Consider the following 24681-nt stretch of genomic DNA (forward strand, 5'->3'; position numbering starts at 1 on the left):
AACGAAATTTTTTCTTACATAATAGTTTGTTGGTTATATTTGTATTGTTGACTACAAGGGCTGTAGTCAACGGGGGGAGTATGTGAAATCTGGTACGGTGGAGTTTTCCCGCCACGGCGCTTCTCCGTGCCTCATGGCAAATCCCTCTTGTTGTATTATATAGTTTAGTTGAAAATAAAGAGTATTAGCTGGAAAGACGTGTCTATATAAAAATTGAAAGTCTTTTCCCTGTCTTAAAATAGTTTATATTTTAAACCATCGTCTAAGTTATGATTTATAGAAAATAGTACACAATGTGATCTGTTTTTCAAGCACTGTATACATTATACTGGTTTGTCCAGCCTATAAATATATTTTGCCTTACAGCACACAGGATCTGATTTCAAACACTCTTACTTCTTTAATTCAGTTATACTCGATAAAAATTTAGTTAACTAAATGTTATTACCTGTAAGCATACATGTGTATTTCTTGGTATATTTTCAATCAGCTATGAATTACAGTGATGCAGTATTGCAATTTGCATCATTTGTATGCTATATGATAGTATTGGTGCATTTTTTGAACACTTGTTAGTTTACGACTTGTAATTGCTTTTTTTTTAAAATAGACTCTTGCATATAGTTTTTGGCAGTGTTATGGTTCCCATTAATAAAATGCATCTTATCTGCCAGCAATATAGCTACAGGATTTATTAATGTGACATAGTGGTAATGATAATAATAACAACGACAACAACAACAACAACAACAACAACAAGAATAATAATAATAATAATAATAATAATAATAATAATAATAATAATAATAGTAATAATAATAATAATAATAATAATAATAATAATAATAATAATAATAATAGTAATAATAATAATATTAATAATAATAATAATAATAATAATAATAATAATAATAATAGTAATAATAATAATGATAAAAAAAATAATAATAATAATAATAATAACAATTATTATATATTGTATACATATTATATATTATTATTGTAACAATAATAATAATGATAATAATAATAATAATTATTGTTGTTATTGTTGTTATTGTTATTATTATTATTATTATTATTGTTATTATTATTATTATTATTATTATTATTATTATTATTATTATTATTATTATTATTACTATTATTATTATTACTATTATTATTATTATTATTACTATTATTATTATTATTATTATTATTATTATTATTTTTATTGTTATTAATAATAATAATAATAATAATAATAATAATAATAATAATAATAATAATGATAATAATAATAATAATGATAATAATAGTAATAGTGATAATAATAATAATAGTAATAATAATATAAATAATAATAATAACAACAACAATAATAATAATAATGATAATAATAATAATAATAATAATAATAATAATAATAATAATAATAATAATAATAATAATATTAATAAAAATAATAGTAATAATAGTAATAATGATAATAATAATAATAATAATAATAATAATAATAATAACAATTACTACTACTATCATTATTTTAAAGGTATACATATTATATATTTTTGTATATTACAGACATATATATTGTATACATATTATATATTATTATTGTAACAATAATAATAATGATAACAATAATAATTATTGTTGTTATTGTTGTTATTGTTATTATTATTACTAGCAATAAGCAACCCGTAATACGGGTTATGGTCGGTCTGTTAATTTATGGTGCCTGTTTTCCACAATTTAAAGTTGCGAAACCATTTCTAATACCCTTTTAGAAAAACGCCTTCAAATTTAAAAAATTAAACCATCTGTAAAATTAAAATAAAAAGTAGGCGGAGGTAAAATAATTTACCAATTATTTATTATTATTTGAGAAATTTAAAATTCACATAGGTCATATCAATGTAAGGCAGAACCATTTTACTCGACATTACTAAGTTCAAAACAATACGTTTTTAGTTACTGACAGAAAATAGTAACACTTCATCATGCTTTAAATTGACGAAAAAAGCTAAATTTTTGTTCTATTTTTTATAACATGAAGTTTAATTAATAAGAGTAATATAAAGCGAACCTTAATTATACATTAATGCTAAATTTTTGGTATCCCCTTGATACATGTTTCTTTAAAAAAGGAAATTGTCTTTAAAACGTTAAATGCACACAACTAAATAAATTAAAAATAACAGAACATTTGACCATTACTATTTATGGCACTAATCTGACCATTTTTATATATGGCCTCTTTGTTTCAACAGTTTTTAATAAACGGTAATTTGCTACCATTTACTAAAAATTCCTTTTGTTACTCGAAATTTAATTCTCTTAAATATTTTGACACTAATAAAGGACCTCCCTTCCCCGTTTTTGCCTTAATGGTGGTCAGGAGAATAGAGCTATTTTTATTAAGAGTAATCAAGTTTTTGATGAGGACCTTTTACCAGAATAATAAAATGTGAAACAATGATTTAAGAATTTAACATATATAAGAATTTTTCTTTCCTCAAAATTAAGCTAATCAATTAGTTAAACACCTTATAAGATTTAAGTAACTTGATATTTGACAAATGCGCAAAACTACAATATTCATCCCCCGTTTAAAAAGATCCCCTAAGTTACGTACAACAAATATTATTAGGCATAAAATAGAGAAAATTAAAAAAAAAATGAACTAATTGCATCTATTTATATCATTTTAACTGACAAAAATTTACAATAAAAGGTAATCAGGTTTTCTTTTTATAAATCGTACAAATGCGTCAATCGTAAATCTTAAAGAAAAAAAAAAAAAACCATATAAAAACTGAAAATCGATTTACCTATTTATAGTAACCTATTTTGACATGGCAGTGAATAAAAACATTTATCGAAAATGTAACTATAAAATCTGTTTCGAAGTGCAAAGGATTAACAATACTAAAATAAATTAAAAAAAAAAAAAAAATCAAATTAAGATATAAACTGCATTTTTCGCATAATGTTGGCTTTTAGTAAAGAAATAAAAGCAGTAAGTTCCAATAATGAAACTACCTATTATTCATTTTTAACAATAGACACCAACATGAAGGTAAGCCAAGCAGTCTATCAACACAAAACATCACAACAATAACACAAAACAATAGAATATTTACACACTTGACCCTAAAATCCAGCGAAAACAACAAACCAAATTAAAATATGAAAGGCAAAATTAGAAAACCAATTTAAAGTTAACTATATTTATCTTTTTACTAAACATATAAATACATAAAAGTATATTTGTTTTTATGTTCAATATTAGTTATTCAATTACTTCAAATTTAGGACATTAAAACACCCTAGATTTAAAGATCAAGGTTGCATACTCTCCCATACACATTACGCTAAACATTAACAGACATTATTCTGTTTCCAGAATAATTAAAAAAGGCTAGACAACACAACCTAGCTCTAAAGCAGTAAAACCGCCTGACACTAAATGCTGCCAAGTCACACCTCTGCTATAAGTACACCACTTGGCTGGCAAGGTTATCAATCTTGCTCAATATAATGCCAACTCACACCACTTTGAAAACATGGAAACAACATAATTTAAACATATATACAGCTACAAACAAATATGGTTTCATATAACACATGTAAACATATGAAATGACAGGTATATTTATCAAAAACTATGAAAAAAATATTAAAGTAATAAAAAAAAATATAACATTATTTGTGTAACACTTTTCACCTTCCATACCTTGAATGACATGTTTATCAATATTGAAAAACAAACTATTAAATGCCCTAGTTCTTGAACATGCAACATATAGTTGACCATGAGAGAAACTCGGTTTTTTGAGATATACCCCAACTCTATCAAATGTTTGACCTTGACTTTTATTAATTGTCATTGAATAAGCCAATCTGACAGGAAACTGACGAAGTTTCAGAACAAAAGGTAAATTAGAATCTGATGGAACCAACTGAATTTGAGGAACAAAATCCCATTTATCACCAGAAACACCTATCAAAACCTCTGCATCAATATAATTATTTCAAGGAGCACAAACTTTCATTCGAGTACCATTACATAACCCATATGATCTAAATTTCTAAGTAGCAAAATTACACAACCAATTTTCAATCTTTAAAAATGAGGTAGCATACCTGAAGGAATTAAGCTTTTCAAAAACTCAACAGGAAAATTATTTCTTTCATTAAGGTCATCAGTATCAATTTGATCAGCACTTAAATAAATTTTGACCTCACCCGGCAGACATTCAAACACTTCTTCATTGATAATGAATCAACATTAGTTGGTGTTAAAATCACGCGTTTAGAATAATCATTTTGATCAGCATCTCCAAAACTCTTTTCAGCAACTGATTCATTTTCTCTAATAATGCACTGATTTGGTATTTTAATGCATCCTTTAAAAGGATCCTCCTCTTTGACAGGTATTGTTCCATTCCCAAGTTTTAGTAGCCATTGAGAAAATTCACCTTCCCCATCTTGTACTCTCATATTTTCAGTTAATGCAAACGTCTGCACCCATTGCCAATGCAAAGAACATTTTACACACAATTCTACTATTTCAGCTGGTTGTGTTTATACACAATTCTACTATTTCAGTTGTTGAACATTTTCATCAAAATTTTCTAGATTTAAGCCAATAAACTCATCAATAACAGGCAGATTGTAATCAGTCAGCATTTTACCACTTTGATTAATAATCTTTTCAATTAGATGAAGAGTAGCTTGTTCAGCTATTAGAAGTGGGATTGAGCGGTGAATGAAATCTTCCATCATAAAAGCTTTGCATGTATTCCAGAGATGTAAAGGATTGTCAGATTCACAAAAGGTCAAAATAATTGAAAACAACAGTCTAATTTGCTTTGGCATACGTGTTAAAACCGCCTTAGAAAGAGTATTCTGCCATTCAGTGTCAACAATTCTTTCAAAACACATGCTTCACGAAACGTTTCAAAGACAATATCATTAACAGTACGCACATCCTCCCAAGATGTTGCTCCTTTTGCTTGCAAAAGTAACAGTTTAAGAAAAAACAACTCTCCAGTTGGATTAACTTTATACATTCTTACTATCACCTTATTACCACCCCTTTGTCTAACCTTCCATTTACAATGTTTATCATCAAATATAAAGTGATAAGGAATGTCTACATAAGAATAGCAATGTGCGCTTTCATTTTCAGTATTTAACTTAAACCATGCTGTTAGGTGCGTATCACGTTGAGCTGCACGATCTAAAGCCATTGGTTCTGCTTCTTCTCTAAAATACAATAATTAATTTTCAAGTAGATGTTTACCAAGTCACAGCACTTTGAAAACACGGAAACAATATAATATAAACATATGTACCAACTATAAACACAATAAATGCGTTTAAATACGTATAAGGTTAAATATATACCTTATATACATATTTAAACACATTTTTAAAACAATTACATAACACATATTAACACATACACAAACAATAAAAAAACACTTCACATTGTTATAAAAACACATTGATAAAACAACTTTAAAGCACTTATTACCACATACACATACATATCAAAAAAGCATATGTGCAAACAATAAACGTGTGCAAACAAAAATTTTAAAAATGATCCGAGAAAATTTAAAAAGATTCAAAGTAAACAAAATATATATTTACAAACAATATTCTTTACCTTCTTTTTTTTTTTCATAAGAACTGTAATCCTCATAACAAAATTTAAGCTTTACATGCAATAACATGTGACATGCCATGTCAGTGTTGGCACAATTTTAATTTATTTTTCTAAATTTTCTAAAAAAGAACAAAATTAGTTAATAGCATCACAGCAATTTTATAGTAGTAATAACCATTTTATGGAAATAGCATTAGTATAACTTTAAATAACATCCATACCCCTATTTTCTTTCTAAAAAATAAAATAATAAAAATAAAACTGCTAAAAGAAAAACTAAAACAAACAAAATCCAAACGATTTAAAAAATTAAAATCCTTTCTACTTTAAATCCCTTTCTACTTTATCTAATAAAAATTTTAATCCTTTCTACTTTATCTGATAAAAATGTATATATAACTATTTCATATACTTACTTCAATTAGAAGATGATATATAATTGATTAAGATGATTCTTGGCGCTACTCGACTTTCTCCCCCCCCTAATTTTATGATTGATTCTGATAGAGAATTTTATGCTGATTCATAAAAATATAAAAACATAGACCTGAAAATCAACGGAAAGTGCTCTAATTCGAAGTCAAAGTTGTAAAAAATCCCACTAAAAACCCTAATAATCGCCATTTTGTAAATAATAAATTAATGAACTTTTAGCTGACAAAAGCAATACATTAATAGCATGGTTTTTACGTTAAAAAAGTCGTTAAAGTACGTTTACCTTGCGCAATTTTTTGTGGCAATGAAAATAGCCGTTTTTTGATTATTAGAGAATAAACTATTTTGCAAGTAATGTACTATTGTAATAAATTTTAAAAAAGAATTCAACAGTTTTTTTTCCAAAAAGAAGAACTTTTGAAACTCAGTTCATAGTTGTTCTATCACATGTAAAATTTAGAAAATGTAACCTTCAAACCGTTTTTTTTAATAAAAAAAAACCAGCGTACAATACAATAATAATTATTCATCAATTTTTCTACATTCTCAAATTCTACGTTCAAACTTTATTTGAAATCTTCTATTAATTTCATTTCCTTATAACACTTTCGTTACCATACTTTAAAATAATAATGCTAAGGCTTATGGAAACCAGGTCTGTTTATTGCGCAATGTAACGGTAATTAATTTTCGTTAAAAATGAAAGCGTTTTGAAAAAAAATGGCGAATATTAGGGTTTTTAGTGGGATTTTTTATAACTTTGACTTCGAATTAGAGCACTTTCCGTTGATTTTCAGGTCTATGTTTTTATATTTTTATGAATCAGCATAAAATTCTCTATCAGAATCAATCATAAAATTAGGGGGGGGGGAGAAAGTCGAGTAGCGCCATGATTCTTTATGTAATATATCTAAACTAATAATTAAATTCCAGAAGTAGATAAGTTTTAACTCGCTTAAAAGATCTTACTCTAATGATCGCGTGCATTTTCAGTACGCGCTCTTTCAAAGCCTAGTAACTAATTCAAAGCCTAGTAACTAATGACGAAACGACGTTGAACATTAAACGTTAAGCATTTCTGTAGGAATTATATTATGACTAGCAAAAAAGCAACCCGTAATACGGGTTATGGTCGGTCTGTTAATTTATAGTGGGTGTTTTCCACAATTTAAAGTTGCTAAACCATAACTATTACCCTTTTAGAAAAACGCCTTCAAATTAAAAAATATGCGGAGGTAAAATGATTTACCAATTATTTAACATTTGAGTAATTTACAACTGAAATAGGTCATATCAGTGTAAGGCAGAACCATTTTCCTCGACATTACTAAGTTTAAAACAATACGTTTTTAGTTACTTACACAAAATAATATTACTTCCTCATGCTTTAAATTGACGAAAAAGTAAAGCTAAATTCGTGTTATTTTTATAACGTGAACTTTAATTAATAAGATTAATATAAAGCGAACGTAAATGTTACATGAATTAATAATTCTTTGGCATCCCCTTGATACATATTTTTTTAACAAAGGAAATTGTCTTTAAAACGTTAAATGCACACAACTAAATAAATTTATTCAAAATATCTGACCATTTGACTTTTGCTATTTATGGCACTAATCTGACCATTTTTATACGTGGCCTCTTTGTTTCAATAATTTTTAGTAAACGGTTATTTGCTACCATTTATTAAAAATTCCTTTTGTTACTCGAAATTTAATTCTCTTTAATAATTATACACTAATAAAGGACCTCCCTTCCCCGTTTTTCCCTTAATGGTGGTAAGGAGAATAGATTTATCTTTGTTAAGAGTTATAAAGTTTTTGATGAAGACCTTCTACCAGAATAATAAAATGTAAAACAATGATTTACATGTATAACAATTTTTTTTTTTTAATATATAACAATTTTTTCTTTCCTCAAAAGTGTTGCAAATGCAAACTAAGATAATTAATTAGTTTAACACCTTATAAAATTTAAGTACCTCGATATTTGACAAATGCGCAAAACTACAATTATAAACCAAAGATCCCCAAAGTTACGTACAACAAATAATTAGGAGTAAAAAAGAGAAGATTTTTAAAAATTGAACTAACTGCATATATTTATATCATTTTAACTGACAAAAATTTACAATAAAAGGTAATCATGTTTTTTTTTATAAATCATATAAATGCGTCAATCGTAAATCTTAAAGAAAAAAAAAAAAGGAATTATAATACCATAACAAAAAAAAACCAAAACCAAAAAAACCAAAAAAAAAAACACCACATAAAAACCGAAAATCGATTTACCTATTTATAGTAACCTATTTTGACATAGCAGTTAATATAAACATTTATCGAAAATTTAACTATAAAATCTATTTCGAAGTACAAAAGGATTAACATAGCTAATATATATATATATATATATATATATATATATATATATACATACATATATATATCTTAATATAATTAGTACAGAAACATAACTTGGCTGGCAAGGTTATCAATCTTGCTCAACATAATCCCAAGTCACACCACTTTGAAAACATGGAAACAATATAATTTAAACATATATACAACTATAAACGAATATGGTTTTATATAACACATATAAACACATTTTATAACAATATTAAATGACAGATATATTTATCAAAAACTATAAAAAATATATATATATATTAAAATAATAAATAAATTTATACAAACAAAATGTGCTAACAACTTACAAACAGTAAATTTTCAAAATAAAAATCTTAAGACTATAAATTAAGAACATTAAAAAATATAACATTATTTGTGTAATACTTTTCATCTACCACACCTTGAATGAGATATTTATTAATTTAAAAAAAAACAAACTATTAAATGCTCTCATTCTTGAACATTCTTGACTATGAGAGAAAAATGGTTTTTTTTTGAGATATACTCCAACTCTATTAAATGTTTGACCTTGACTTTTATTGTCATTGAATAAGCCAATCTGACAGGAAACTGACGACTTTTCAGAACAAAAGGTAAATTAGAACCTGATGGAGCCAACTGAATTTGAGGAACAAAAAACCGTTTACCACCAGAAACACCTGTCAAATCCTCTGCATCAATATAATTATTTTGAAGAGCACAAACTTTTATTCGAGTACCATTGCATAACCCAGCTTTGAGATCTAAATATCTAAGTAGCATTATTACACAACCAATTTTCAATTTTAAACAATGTGGCATACCTGATGGAGTTAAGCTGTTCAAACACTCAACAGGAAAGTCATTTCTTTCATTAAGGTCATCAGTATCAATTTGATCAACACTTACATAAATTTTGACCTTACCCGGCAGACATTCAAGCACTTCTTCATTGATTGATAATGAATCAACATTAGTTGGTATTAAAATCATGCATTTAGAATAATCATTTTGATCAGCATCTCCAAAAATCTTTTCAACAATCGATTTATTTTCTCTAATAATGCACTTATTTGGTATTTTAATGCATCTTTTTTAAGGATCCTCCTCTTTGACAGGTATTGTTCCATTCCCAAGTTTTAGTAGCCATTGGGAAAACTCACCTTCTCCATCTTCTACTCTCATATTTCCAGTTCATGCAAACTTCTGCACACATTGCCAATGCAAAGAACATTTTATACACAATTCTACTATCTCAGCTGGTTGTCCTCTTTTCACAACAGGCAGAATTTGCGTATAGTCACCACCAAAAAGAATGATTTTTCCTCAGAAAGGAAAGTTGTTGTTGCAAATATCTTTTAACAACCTATCAATTGCATTTAACTCTTTACATGCTCATGTAAGACATTAAACTGGTTGCTTCTCAGTTTGTTTTGGTTATTTCTGATGAAAGCAAGGTGCTGGCCTTTGATTTTAACATACGCATCAATAGCATATTGCTGAAACAGTTTTTTGCCATAAAAGAGTGAAGAAAAAAATTGTCTAACTGAAAGTTTATATTGTAATACTGAGAAAATGTAACATGATTTCTAACTAATGTAGCACGTTCAGGGTTGTGAACCAATTGATTATGCCAACCAGCATCACCCCTTGGAAAAAATAGAGGATAAACCATAGGATCTAAGTTGGCAGACATACTTGATAGAGTTTTAAGAGGATGAACTCTTGGGTAAATAACATCTTCCCTGGAAACAGGTAGTACACCAACAAATACAACTGCAACTTCATTATGTGAAGGGAGACTAAGAGCGATTATAGCAATTTATGCTGGAACATCATGATTCCAAAAGATTTATAGCAAAATCATGTAGTAAAAAGCGCTAAAAACAAAAAAATCAAATTGAGATAAAACAAATTGTATATATGGCAAAATAATTTGTATTGGCTTTTAGTAAATGATTAAAAGCAGTGATTTTTAACAAAATTACCTATTTAACATTTTTAATAACAGACACAAACATGAAGTTAAGCCAAATGTCTATTAACTCAAAAGATAACAAAAAAACATCACAGCAACAACACACACCATAAGTAAATATATGTATATAATATAACTTAAGTAAGATAATATTCATATATAACAAAACATAAGTAACAACATTACACAAAATGTTATTAAAATACATTATGCATTTTTAGAATAATCTTTAACAATAATGGCTTGAAAACAGCAAGACCTAAAGCAGTAATAGTTTGACGCTAAAAACTATCGTGTAACCCTCTGTTAAAAGTACATCACTTGGCAGGCAGAGTTGACAAATCTTGCTCTACACGTTTACCAAGTCACAGCACTTTGAAAACACGGAAACAACATAATATAAACACATGTACCAACTATAAACACAATAAATGTGTTTAAATAAGTATATAAGGTTATATATATACCTTATATACATATTTCAACCCAATTTTAAAACAATTATATAACACATATTAACACATACACGAACAATAAAAAAACACTTTACATTGTTGTAAAAACATATTGATAAAACAACTATAAGGCACTTCTTTCAACATATACATACATATCAAAAAAGCATATATGCAAACACTGTGTGCAAACAAAAATCTTAAAAATAACGCCATAAAATTTAAAAAAATTCAAAGTAAACAAAATATATATTTACAAACAATACTCTTTACCTTCTTTTTTTTTCATAAGAACTGTAATCCTCATAACAAAATTTAACCTTTACATACAATAACATGTGACATGCCATGTCAGTGTTGGCACAAAATTTTAATTTATTTTTCTAAATTTTCTAAAAAAGAACAAAAATAATTAAAAGCATCACAGAAATTTCAAAGTAGTAATAACCATTTTATGGAAGTAGCATTAGTGTAACTTTAAATAATATCTATACCCCTATTTTCTCTCTAAAAATTAAAATAACAAAAATAAAAATGCTGAAAGAAAAGCTAAAACAAACAAAATACAAACGATTTAAAAGATTAAAATCCTTTCTACTTTTTCTGATAAAAATTTAAATCCTTTCTACTTTAGCTAATAAAAATGTATATATAACTATTTTATATACTTACTTCAATTATAATATGATCTTAACGATTATCATTTATCTTAATATGATTCTTTATGTAATATATCTAAACTAATGATTAGATTTCAAAAGGAAAAAAGTTTCAACTCGCTGAAGAGATCTTTCTCCAATGGCCGCGTGCATTTAGAGAACGCGCTTATTCAAAGCCTAGTAACTAATGACGAAACGACGTTAAACATTAAACGTTAAACGTTAAACGTTAAACGTTTCTGTGCTAATTATATTAAGATATTAAGATAATAATAATAATAATAATAATAATAATAATAATAATAATAATAATAATAATAATAATAATAATAATAATAATAATAATAATAATAATAATAATTATAATAACAATAATAATTATAATAATAATAATAATAACAATAATAATAATAATAATAATAATAATAACAATAACAACAATAATTATTATTATTATTATCATTATTATTATTGTTACAATAATAATATATAATATGTATACAATATATAATAATTGTTATTATTATTATTATTATTATTATTATTTTTATCATCTTAATATAAATAGTACAGAAATGCTTAATGTTCAACGTCGTTTCGTCATTAGTTCCTAGGCTTTGAATTAGTTACTAGGCTTTGGTAGAGCGCGTTCTTCAAATGCACGCGGCCATTGGAGAAAGATCTTTTGAGCGAGTTAAAACTTTTTTCCTTTTGGAATTTAATTATTAGTTTCGATATATTACATAAAGAATCATCTTAATCAATTATATATCATATTATAATTGAAGTAAGTATATGAAATAGTCATATATACATTTTTATCAGATAAAGTAGAAAGGATTAAAAATTTTATTAGATAAAGTAGAAAGGATTTAAAGTAGAAAGGATTTAAATTTTTTAAATCGTTTAGATTTTGTTTGTTTTACTTTTTCTTTTAGCAGTTTTATTTTTATTTTTTTTATTTTTTAGAAAGAAAATAGGGGTATGGATGTTATTAAAAGTTATACTAATGCTATTTCCATAAAAGGGTTATTAATACTTTGAAATTTCTGTGATGCTATTAACTATTTTTGTTCTTTTTTAGAAAATTTAGAAAAATAAATTAAAATTTTGTGCCAACACTAACAACGCATGTCACATGTTATTGTATGTAAAGGTTAAATTTTGTTATGAGGATTACAGTTCTTATGAAGAAAAAAAAGAAGGTAAAGATTATTGTTTGTAAATATATATTTTGTATCTTTTTAAATTTTCTGGCATCATTTTTAAAATTTTTGTTTGCACACGTTTATTGTTTGCATATATGCTTTTTTGATATGTATGTGTATGTGGTAATAAGTGCTTTATAGTTGTTTTATCAATGTGTTTTTATAATAATGTAAAGTGTTTTTTTACTGCTTGTGTATGTGTTAATATGTGTTATATAATTGTTTTAAAAATGTGTTTAAATATGTATATAAGGAATATATTTAACCTTATATACATATTTAAACACATTTATTGTGTTTATAGTTGGTACATATGTTTATATTATATTGTTTCCGTGTTTTCAAAGAGCTGTGACTTGGTAAACATCTACCTGAAAATCAATTAATGTATTTTAGAGAAGGAGCAGAACATATGGCTTTAGATCGTGCAGCTCAGCGTGATATGCACCTAATGGCATGGTTTAAGTTAAATACTGAAAATGAAAGAGCATATTGCTATTCGTATGTAGACATTCCTTATCACTTTATGTTTGATGATAAACATTGTAAATGGAAGGTTAGATAAAGGGGTGGTAATAAGGTGATAGTAAGAATGTATAAAGTTAATCCAACTGGAGAATAGTTTGTTCTTAGACTGTTACTTTTGCAAGCAAAAGGAGCAACATCTTGGGAGGATGTGCATACTGTTAATGGTATTGTCCTTGAAACGTTTTGTGTTGCATGTGATTTGAAAGGTCTGTTGCAAGATGACACTGAATGGCAGAATACTCTTTCTGAGGCGGTTTTAAGACATGCCAATGAAAATAAGACAGTTGTTTTCAATTATTTTGACCTTTTGTGAACCTGACAATCCTTTACATCTCTGGAATACATACAAATTTTTTATGATAGAAGATTTCATTCACCACTCAGTCCCACTTCTAATAGCTGAACAAGCTACTCTTCATCTAATTGAAAAGATTATTAATCAAATGTGTTATATAAAACCATATTTGTTTATAGTTGTATATATGTTTAAATTATGTTGTTTCCATGTTTTCAAAGTGGTGTGATTTGGCATTATGTTGAGCAAGATTGATAACCTTGCCACCCAAGCGATGTACTTATAGCAGAGTTGTGACTTGGCAGCATTTAGTGCCAGGCGGAGTTACTGCTTTGGAGCTAGGTTGTGTTGTGTAGCCTTTTTTAATTATTCTCAAAACACATAATAATGTCTGTTAATGTTTAGCGTAATGTGTATGAGAGTATGCAACCTTGATCTTTAAATCTAGGTTGTTTTCATGTCCTAAATTTGAAGTAATTGAATAACTAATATTGAACATAAAAACAAATATACTTTTATGTATTTATATGTTTAGTAAAAAGATAAATATAGTTAACTTTAAATTGGTTTTCTAATTTTGCCTTTCATATTTTAATTTGGTTTGTTATCTTCACTGGATTTTAGGATCAAGGATGTAAATATTCTATTGTTATGTGTTATTGTTGTGATGTTTTGTGTTGGTATTCATTTTTAACAATAGACACCTTCATGTTGGTGACTATTGTAAAAAATGAATAATAGGTTGTTTCATTATTGGAACTTACTGCTTTTATTTATTTACTGAAAGCCAAGACAACATGGTAAAAATGCAATTTATATCTTAAATTGGTTTTTTTTTTATATACATATATAGTATTGTTAATCCTTTTGTACTTCGAAACAGATTTTATTGTTACATTTTCGATAAATGTTTATATTAACTGCCATGTCAAAATGGGTTACTATAAATAGGTACATCGATTTTCAGTTTTTATGCGGTGTTTTATTTTTGTTTTTTTTTGTTGTTGTTGTAATTATAGTATCATAATTCCTTTTTTTTTTTTCTTTAGGATTTATGATTGACGCATTTATACGATTTATAAAAAGAAACCTGATTACCTTTTATTGTAAATTTTGGTCAGTTAAAATGATATAAATGTATGCAATTAGTTCAATTTTTTTTAAAGTTTTCTCTATTTTAAGCCTAATAATTTGCTGTACGTAATTTGGTGGTTAATATAGTAGTTTAGCGCATTTTTCAAATATCGAGTTACTTAAATTTTATAAGGTTTTTAACTAATTAATTAGCTTAGTTTGCATTTGCAACACTTTTGAGGAAAGAAAAAATTCTGATATATGTTAAATTCTTATAAATATTAAAAAGAAAAAATTCTTATACACGTAAATCATTGTTTTACATTTCGGTATTCTGGTAAAAGGTCTTCATCAAAAACTTGACTACTCTTAATAAAAATATTCTCCTGACCACCATTAAGGTAAAACGGCAAAAACGGGGAAGGGAGGTCCTTTATTAGTGTCAAAATATTGAAGAGAACTTAACGTTTTAAAGACAGTTTCCTTTTTTAAAGAAATTTTTAAAGGGGAAACCAAAAAGTTAATAATTTATGTATAATTAACCTTCGCTTTATATTAATCTTATAAATTAAAGTTCATGTTATAAAAAATATCACAAGAATTTAGCTTCACTTTTTCGTCAATTTAAAGCATTATGAAATGTAATTATTTTGAGTCAGTAACTAAAAACGTATTGCGTTGAACTTGGTAATATCGAGGAAAATGGTTCTGCCTAACACTGATATGACCTATGTCAATGGTAAATTACTCAATATTAAATAATTGGTAAATTATTTTACCTCCGCATACTTTTTATTTTAACTTTACAGATGGTTTAGTTTTTTAAATTTGAAGGCGTTTTTCTAAAAGGGTATTAGTTATGGTTTCGCAACTTTATATTGTGGAATACAGCCACTATAAATTTACAGACCGACCATAACCCGTTTTACGGGTTGCTTATTGCTAGTTATTATTATTATTATTATTATTATTATTATTATTATTATTATTATTATTATTATTCTTGTTGTTGTTGTTGTTGTTGTTGTCGTTGTTATTATTATCATTACCACTATGTCACATTAATAAATCCTGTAGCTATATTGCTGGCAGATAAGATGCATTTTATTAATGGGAACCATAACACTGCCAAAAACTATATGCAAGAGTCTATTTTAAAAAAAAAGCAATTACAAGTCGTAAACTAACAAGTGTTCAAAAAATGCACCAATACTATCATATAGCATACAAATGATGCAAATTGCAATACTGCATCACTGTAATTCATAGCTGATTGAAAATATACCAAGAAATACACATGTATGCTTACAGGTAATAACATTTAGTTAACTAAATTTTTATCGAGTATAACTGAATTAAAGAAGTAAGAGTGTTTGAAATCAGATCCTGTGTGCTGTAAGGCAAAATATATTTATAGGCTGGACAAACCAGTATAATGTATACAGTGCTTGAAAAACAGATCACATTGTGTACTATTTTCTATAAATCATAACTTAGACGATGGTTTAAAATATAAACTATTTTAAGACAGGGAAAAGACTTTCAATTTTTATATAGACACGTCTTTCCAGCTAATACTCTTTATTTTCAACTAAACTATATAATACAACAAGAGGGATTTGCCATGAGGCACGGAGAAGCGCCGTGGCGGGAAAACTCCACCGTACCAGATTTCACATACTCCCCCCGTTGACTACAGCCCTTGTAGTCAACAATACAAATATAACCAACAAACTATTATGTAAGAAAAAATTTCGTTTTAATAAAGTTGTTCAAAGATTCTTCTAGTTTCTTCTCCGACAAGTGCTGCTCTACGCTTCGGACGAGTAGCTCCAAATTGTTTGGTATTTTCAGATTCATTTTCTTGTGTTAACTCTTCAACATTTTGTGTTGTACTAACTTCTAGAGGAATTAATTTCTGTAAAGGCCTAACAGTTTTCGTACATCTTTTCTCCTTAGAAATAACGGCTAACTCTGCTCCTCGTACAACTCCATCTCGACCAGTGATTAACTTTTCAATTTTTCCAATCCTCCATTGTCCACGGGGAATTTTGTTTTCACCTTTGATTAATACAATGTCACCTTTGGATAATTGGCAGTTATTTGAGGCAGTGCATTCTTTCCTGTACAAATTATGTTGTCTCAGTTCGTTCAGGTAACTATTATAAAATCTATTCCAAATACTTTCAAACAGTTTTCTAATATATTTTGTTCGATTGGAGCAGTCTTGTGGATATGAACAGATCGGTACATTATCTGATATTATACACTCTCTACGAGAAATGTCAGCACCAAACATTAGATGGAATGGAGTTAATGATTCACACAAGTCCTCATCACTAACATAAACTAACGGTCGCTGATTAATCGAATACTCAACTTCACATAAAACTGACAACAACTCATCATATGAAACTATTTCTTTGCATAAGGTTTTCTTGAGACAAAGTTTTACAGAACGTACTAATCGCTCATAAAACCCACCCCACCAAGGTGAAGCAGAAAGAATAAATTGTTGTCGGATGCCTCTATTTAACATAAATTCACGCACCGGTTTTGCCTTGAAGGTTTTTGCATTATCGCTTATTAAAAGTTCAGGACTTCCTCTTCTGGATATGAATCTTCTCAAAGCTCTTAAAAATGAAGGTGTCTGAAGATCATTTGTTAACTCTAAATGAATTGCTCTAGTTGTTGCACAAGTCAATAATAATACATACACCTTTAACACATTAGCTCTTTCATTATCTTCCTTTATAAACAATGGACCAGCATAATCAAGTCCAGTATATTTAAAGCTCCTGGTTGATTGTATTCGGAATTCTGGAAGATCAGGTTCACCCCTTTTTTTTATTGTTCGTCCTTGGAAGAATTTACAGATGTAGCATTTGTGTAACACTGATTTAACAGTCTTCCTACCTTGGGTGATCCAAAATAATTTTCGTACTTCATTAAGGGTGCTTTCGATGCCTTGATGGAATACCCTTTTGTGGGCCTCTTGAATTACGAGATAACACAAATAACTGCTTTTCAGCAAAAGGATAGGGTGCTTTTGATCAAAATTTAAAACTTCACTGTTACAATAACGTCCTTTTAGTCGTAATAAACCATATTGGTCGTCAAACAAATTAAATGCAGTTCTTACTTTATTAAATTTTTCATCCTTACAAATCTCATTTTGATGTTCTTTAACCCATAGATGTAAACCATAATTGTACTCATCAACTGTCAGTGTATCACATGTTAAGCTATTGTCATTAACATTTCTAATGTTCTTTAACAATTTTTTTGCAAAACGTAAAACATATGCGGTGACTCTAACTAAATGTTGTAGAGAGCTATACCTGTTTATATCAATTATGTTTTTGAGGACAACTTCCCCACAAAACAAAGTACACGAAGACAAATTGCTAACTACCTCTGAATCAACTATTTTACCATGCTTACTACATTCTTTATCAGCTTCTCCTATTAAATGATTCTTATCAAACTCAAACATTGGAAAAATGACACTTTCCTCCCTAAGAAATTCTGGGCCATCCACCCATCTACTGCTTTTACAATGAGACAAATCATCAGGACGAGTAGGAATGTCAGCTGGATTAATTTCACCCTGAACAAAGTGCCAACTATCACAACCAATTATCTCCCTAATTTTTACTACTCTATTTTCTACCCATGGTTTCCAACAACATGATCTACCTTTTATCCAATGTAATGCGACTAAAGAATCTGACCATGCTACAATTTTTGATACAATAACCTTATTGCCAATGGAATGTCTGACCTGTTTCATGAGTTTGGATGACAAATGACAACCTAACAGTTCTAATCGCGGGATGGACAAGGGTTTAAGTGGTGCAACTTTAGTTTTTGAGGTTAGTAAGCAGGTTTTTATTGATGCTCTTGATATAGCACGAATATAAATAACAGAAGCGTATGCTTGGGTTGAACTGTCTGAAAAGGCATGTAACTCTATTGATATAATATCTTCTTTAATTTCTCTTATAGCGTATCGTGGAAAGCATATATGCTGAATTTTTGAAAGCTGTAATACAAAGGACTCCCATAGAAACTTGACGCTATCAGGAATCTCCTCATCCCATTCCAGTTTATCCTTACAAAGTATTTGAAATATAGTTTTAACACGAGTAGTAATTGGTGATATGAGCCCAAGAGGATTGTAGATTGATGCAGCCAAACGTAAAATGTTTCTTTTCGTCTTGGGTAACAACTTCTCTTTTTCTAAAAGTGATTGAAACTTAAACACAAACTGGTCATTTTTAATGTCCCAACCATTTCCCAAAATCATTTTATTATTCAATGGAGTATTTATATTGACTTTATCATATTTACTGTATTCATCATTATCAACGTTAATTCCTTCAATGTTATTAATGTGGCTTTGTAATTCTAAATTATTTGTTGTCCATTTCCTAAGTTCTAAACCTCCTTTTAGCATAATATCTTTTGCTGTATGATAAAACTGTATACCATCACTTAAACTGTCACACCCACAAACTAAGTCATCCACATACCAATCAGGTAAGATCTTTTTAACAAATTCGGGGTTAGAACACAAAAACTTATTGAGATGATGCTGTATTGTTCCATTTAAAATAAATGGACTTGAAGTAAGACCAAACACAACACGAGTAAATCGATAAATAACTAATTGACCATCATGACTTAAATTACTGAACCAAAGTAAACGAACAAAATCTCTATGTTCAGGAACAATTTCTATATTCAAAAAGGCTTGCTTGATATCAGCCGTAATACCAAAAACATTCAAACGAAATCTAATAAGAATGTCAAATATCTTTGAGAGTAAGTTTGGACCAGGGTATAAAATATCATTTAATGAAGGAAAATTTACAGCCCATGAAGCATCAAAAACAGCACGCATTTTTGTTGTTTCTTTTTCTTCTCTAACAACAGGATGATGTGGAAGATAACATACTGATCCAGGTGGTTTTATAATTTCATCACCTGTAACCCTTTCTATTATACCATCTTTCTCATATTGTGTGAATATCTTATTATAGTCATTTAACAACTTTTCATTCGATTTTAACCTTTTATACAGGTTTTCTAAACGTTTCTTTGCTATGTTAAAATTATCAGGCAGCATTACATGGTCTGGTCTGAAGGGTAATTTTGTGACGTATCTTTTACCATTAAATTTTATATCTTTTTCAAATTGATGCATAACACTGTCCTTAAACTCACCAATGGACTCAAGCTCCCAAAATTTTTCCAATTGGTTTTTTAATTCACTATCAACATTACTACGTAAAGGAAGAACACTACACTTCATGGAATGACTGTTAAAATGTTTATTTGAGTCAATTGGAATTGATAACTTGCTTTGGCCTGCCAAAATCCAGCCTAATGATGATTTAATGGCAACCGGACCATCAGAACCACGAACTACTTCACCAGTGATAAAGGAATAGTAAAAGTCAATTCCAACTAAAATATCAATACTCATTGTGGTATTAAATTTATTGTTTGCTAGTGCTAAATGTTTCAAATGTTTATAATTATTGACGGCTTCTGCAATATTTTGCCTTTTAATAGGGGTGCAAATCTCTGGGATACATAATGCTTCTAAATATGTCCACCCTTTGTTAATCTTGTGTTTCACATAAAGTTGAATTACATCTAACTCTTTTACTTGACCAACTGAGTTTCCAAAGGTATTAATAATGAGCCTCTCTTTTCGTAAAGTTTTTAGTTTTAAGGCATTTCTAAACTCTTCAGTTATGTAAGAAAACTGACTTCCACTGTCAAACATTAAACACGCTTTTTTTGATTGAGAATTTTGACAATCTGAAACTTGAGTTGTGGCAGTCTGAAGAAGTACAGCATTGCTGTTGTTTGACCATGTGTGAGTTGCATTAGTTTCTTTTGCTTCTTGATTTTTTGGGTTTTTATATTTACTTTGATCACTGTCCTTTTGACAGATTGAGATATGGTGGCGTTTACCACATTTATTGCATACAAAATTACTACTACAATTTTTGCTTATATGACCACTTCGTAGACAAACAAAACACCTTGCTAACTTTCTTAGAGTGGCTACACGAGCTTCAATATTGGTGACTACACAGCATTTAGTAGAGGAATGGTTACCTTGACAATACAAACACTTATTATAATCTTGACCTCCTTGGGCATGTAAGTTTTGTGTAGTAAATTGAATGTTTCCATTCACATTATTTCGTTTCTGTACTTTCTGTCCATGAAGACTTTGACATCTTTCTTTGACTAAAAGTTCTTCATTAAAAAATTCCAACATTTTTTCTAACGACCAAATATTATTACCAAACCTTCTTGAAATAAGGATTTTTAACTCTTCAGGTATTCTTTCATTAAGAATAGGTATAAATAGACAACCATATGAAGTGATGTCCATTTTTAATGAATTTAGATTTCTGATACAGATTTCAATCTCGTTATAAAGCTTCCTCAATTGTTCAAGATTATCCATTGATGTCACAGGACGAACTTTTAACAAGGTTTCCATGTGTGCAGTAATTTGCACTTGAGGGTCTGCATATCGTTGCTTTAAAATATCAATTGCTTCTTTATAGTTTTCATTTGATAATGTTAAACCTGATATGGCTGATAGAGGAGCATGAAGAAAATATTTTTTTAAATATGAAAATTTATCTATTTCACTTAAGGAATCATTTTGATTAATGGTGGCATTAAATTGGTCCCAAAATGAATACCATTTTAGAGGGTTTCCATCAAAGGTTTGTATTTCTAATTTAGGCAATTTACAGTTAAATGAGATGCTTTGTGAACTAACAGATTGAGAATTGGGTGACACTTTTTGAAAATTTATTTTGTAATCAATTTGTGCAAGAAGTTGATTAGAATGACGTACAAATCTTTTGGACTGAATGACGAATTCAGCAATGTCGTCTGGCTCCTTTAAATTAAGAATTTCTTCCTCGACTTCTCTAAGTTCTATTAAACTGCTACTTAATGAGTTCCTCAATCCTCTTAGAATGACTAAATTATTATCACCATTATTTAACAAGTTCGTTTCGATTTCCTCATTAATTTCGTTTATGTCGTTTTGTAGACCCGCTCTTCGCGATATTTTCCTATTTAAGGCTGCCATAATAAATGAGTATGAATGTCAAAACAATCTCTGAAATTATAACTTATGTCAAACAACTTTGTTGATGTTTAAACAAACTCGATGTAAACAAGAACTAAACTAACTCAATAAAGCAACAACTTTCTACTCATCGGGCGCCAATTTAAAATATAAACTATTTTAAGACAGGGAAAAGACTTTCAGTCCCTCATCGGGCGCCAATTTAAAATATAAACTATTTTAAGACAGGGAAAAGACTTTCAATTTTTATATAGACACGTCTTTCCAGCTAATACTCTTTATTTTCAACTAAACTATATAATACAACAAGAGGGATTTGCCATGAGGCACGGAGAAGCGCCGTGGCGGGAAAACTCCACCGTACCAGATTTCACAGATTGCAAACAGTTTGTAAATTCTTAACTGATGCTAGATCAAAAAACATTGTTCACTCTTTAACATTTTTAACTGCATCATCAGGAACTTGTATTACATTCTGTTCTTCTTATTTAGTTCTGTTGCATGCTTCCTTTTCGGTTTTCGGCTCCCTTCCCCACAATCCCGTGAATTTCCAAACCACGTAGAAAGTTACTTCTCAAGCATCTCCTTGGTTATGACCTTTTTGGCAAAGTTTTGTTTAGCAGCACCTAAATACATATAAAACAATTATGTTGATGCCGCAGTATACATGTTAAATTATTATTATTATTATTATACCATTTAGCAAGTATTACTTTTCTGGGCTAAATATTTTGATCTAAATAAATAACTCAAGATTAATATGTTGCTGTTAAATGTGGGCATACAAATTTGAAATGAATACTCACTAAACAAAATCTGAAAGCGTTGCAGTGCACAAAATTTAAATTTGCCTCGTTGGCAAATCAAGTTACACTGTCGCGCTTGCTTAGATCTCATTAAATAGGCCATGTTTTGCTTGATAAATTGTGTCAAGCTGCCTCCACCATTCCTGAGAAGAACTAGGAAATACAATGTTGCCTTCAAGTTCTACAATCGAACCAAGAACTGGCCAGAGAAATGTTTGAGCTGTTAAGTAAAGGAATACCATCAATATTTATGTGAATTGTAAGCTGTGTAGTATTAGATGAAATTGAAAATTTATTTAGGAGCAAAGGTAACCAGTTTTTTAATCCTTTACAAAAATATTCACCACCAGCTACAGAAGCAATAATAATGTTTCAATCAGTTCTAAGAATTGTTCTAGCATCTTTAGTCAATCCTAAGTTTGATTTTTGTAAAATCTAAAGCAAATTATTTATAGCACTATGATACATGTTAAATGCAATCGTCCATTGCTTTAATTCATCTAATACTTTTGTTACGCAATTGATGCCATCAATATCATCTTTGTCTAAATCATCATGCAAACAAGCTTTCCATTCAATGTTATCACTTGATTCTTCAAAACTTACGATAGAGTTAATAAAAGGTAAATTTATATTGTCATCCGACCAGCATTAATTTTCGGGAATTTTGGGAGAAGACTCAAGTAACAAAGTATTTTTGACAATTGGACATGATTTAGAAGAATTAAACACTAAAATATTATTCAACAACTCGGATTTATTGCATGATACTTCTCTCACTATTCTTGCTATTTCAACAGCAATTTTTCTACGTTTTGTTCTGTCTAAACTCATAGTAAGGTTACTTACATCTTCGTAATTTTACAAAATGTTTTTCTGTTATTTAACAAAATTGATTAACAAACAAAAAATAGATAATAATATAATTACAAATAATATAAAAAAAGAACATGGGTAATAAAATCTTATTAGGTTATAAATATTCCCCAATTACCAAAATAGTTTTATTATAAATTAAATGAAGATAGATTTTATAAATTATATGCGATAAAAATTATTAACAACGTATATGTTGCTTTCTCGCGGCGAACGCAGCGTTTCAACTCTACATTTTCTCTTCTTATAAAAAACTCCCATCCACAAAAAACTCGCCTTCAATTTACACTTTACAAATCAACTCAAATATGTCCATAAAAATACCGCTCAAAGTATGTTTAAAGGATTTTAAGGAAACTGCGCAATGTCCACTCTTTGTAATTGCTTTCTCGCGTAGTGTAATTACAGTATCTCAGACAACTCAAAACCAGTGTATTCAACTTAATGCTTCAATCATTTTGCAAAAATTAACATAGAATTATCTATAAGCAGTTACTGCAAACATATAATGAAACTGTAATACTTAAAATACTGTTAGTAAAAAAATTATCCTAAGTAAGATTTTACTATAATCAAACAGTAAAAAAATTGTTCTTATCCGAAAATAGTAGTTTAAAAACGGATAACTTTAACGAAATATTTGAAAAATATATGCAAAAAAATATCTACCACTATTTGAACAAGAAGCAAATTTAAAGCGTAAAAGAAATAAAATATTAACAAAATATCGCAAAAACTTTCACACAACAAAATGGCAATTTTAGTTTTCACGCATGAGGTAAATTCTAATACAGTTGATGTGGCGTAAACTCCCGGGAAAACTTTACGGTTCCCGTCTGACTCCCGGTGCCATAACCCGGATGATAACCATACCAGATCCCCGGTTCAATACCGTACTGGACCCGTCTGTATAGGCTAGCTGGGTATTAGTTTCTCACTCAAACTAAAGTCCCTTTTGGGTAAACACTGTCTTTAATAGACATAAAAAGATGAAATAATCTTTCCTAAAATGAGGATTTTAATTTTTTGTGAAGATGAAATATTAGTAATACAGCGATTTGAAAAAATCGCCATTTAAAGACTTTAATTTTAAATTGTAAATAATACTACGCTAAAATTAAAATCGCAAAAAGGTCTATTTATTTACAAAAATACAATTATTAGGTTATTATTTACA

General features: G+C 28.4%; 2 protein-coding genes and 1 long non-coding RNA gene across 6 annotated transcripts; 1 reads left to right on the plus strand and 2 right to left on the minus strand.

Annotated features, from left to right (window-relative positions):
• Nucleotides 1-3153: 3153 nt before the first annotated feature.
• Nucleotides 3154-11758, minus strand: LOC149892952 (uncharacterized). 3 transcript variants are annotated; one of them, XM_090083157.1, is made up of 4 exons: nt 11596-11757; nt 11197-11430; nt 9087-10841; nt 3154-3899 (listed from the first exon to the last, which is right to left on the minus strand). In XM_090083157.1, the coding sequence occupies exons 3-4, from the start codon at nt 9481-9483 to the stop codon at nt 3865-3867; spliced, it is 432 nt and encodes a 143-aa protein (XP_089939283.1). In that variant the 5' UTR covers nt 9484-10841; nt 11197-11430; nt 11596-11757; the 3' UTR covers nt 3154-3864. The 3 variants fall into 3 exon arrangements, with proteins under 3 accessions (XP_089939283.1, XP_089939270.1, XP_089939277.1); XM_090083144.1 differs by lacking the exon at nt 3154-3899 and having other exon boundaries at nt 8569-10841; nt 11596-11758; XM_090083151.1 differs by lacking the exon at nt 3154-3899 and having other exon boundaries at nt 8569-10884; nt 11596-11758.
• An 873-nt stretch (nt 11759-12631) lies between these two features.
• Nucleotides 12632-14758, plus strand: LOC149892953 (uncharacterized). 2 transcript variants are annotated; one of them, XR_016451158.1, is made up of 3 exons: nt 12632-12787; nt 13187-13291; nt 13424-14758. It is a non-coding gene; the product is annotated as an uncharacterized LOC149892953 (long non-coding RNA). The 2 variants fall into 2 exon arrangements; XR_016451159.1 differs by having other exon boundaries at nt 12633-12787; nt 14663-14758.
• A 1688-nt stretch (nt 14759-16446) lies between these two features.
• On the minus strand, nt 16447-21822 carry LOC149892954 (uncharacterized). Its single transcript, XM_090086555.1, has one exon. The coding sequence runs from the start codon at nt 21820-21822 to the stop codon at nt 16447-16449; it is 5376 nt and encodes a 1791-aa protein (XP_089942681.1).
• Nucleotides 21823-24681: the final 2859 nt, after the last annotated feature.

Source organism: Hydra viridissima, unplaced genomic scaffold (assembly GCF_058129835.1).
Source record: "Hydra viridissima isolate aposymbiotic clone 2 unplaced genomic scaffold, HvirCarnegie_v1 scaffold_1, whole genome shotgun sequence".
Classification (NCBI taxonomy): Eukaryota; Metazoa; Cnidaria; class Hydrozoa; order Anthoathecata; family Hydridae; genus Hydra; species Hydra viridissima.

What these genes read in the sequence shown, in the direction of transcription:
- LOC149892954 (XM_090086555.1), bottom strand. Translation starts at nt 21,822, where the DNA reads ATGGCAGCCTTAAATAGGAAAATATCGCGAAGAGCGGGTCTACAAAAC.
- LOC149892952 (XM_090083144.1), bottom strand. Translation starts at nt 9,483, where the DNA reads ATGATTTTAATACCAACTAATGTTGATTCATTATCAATCAATGAAGAA.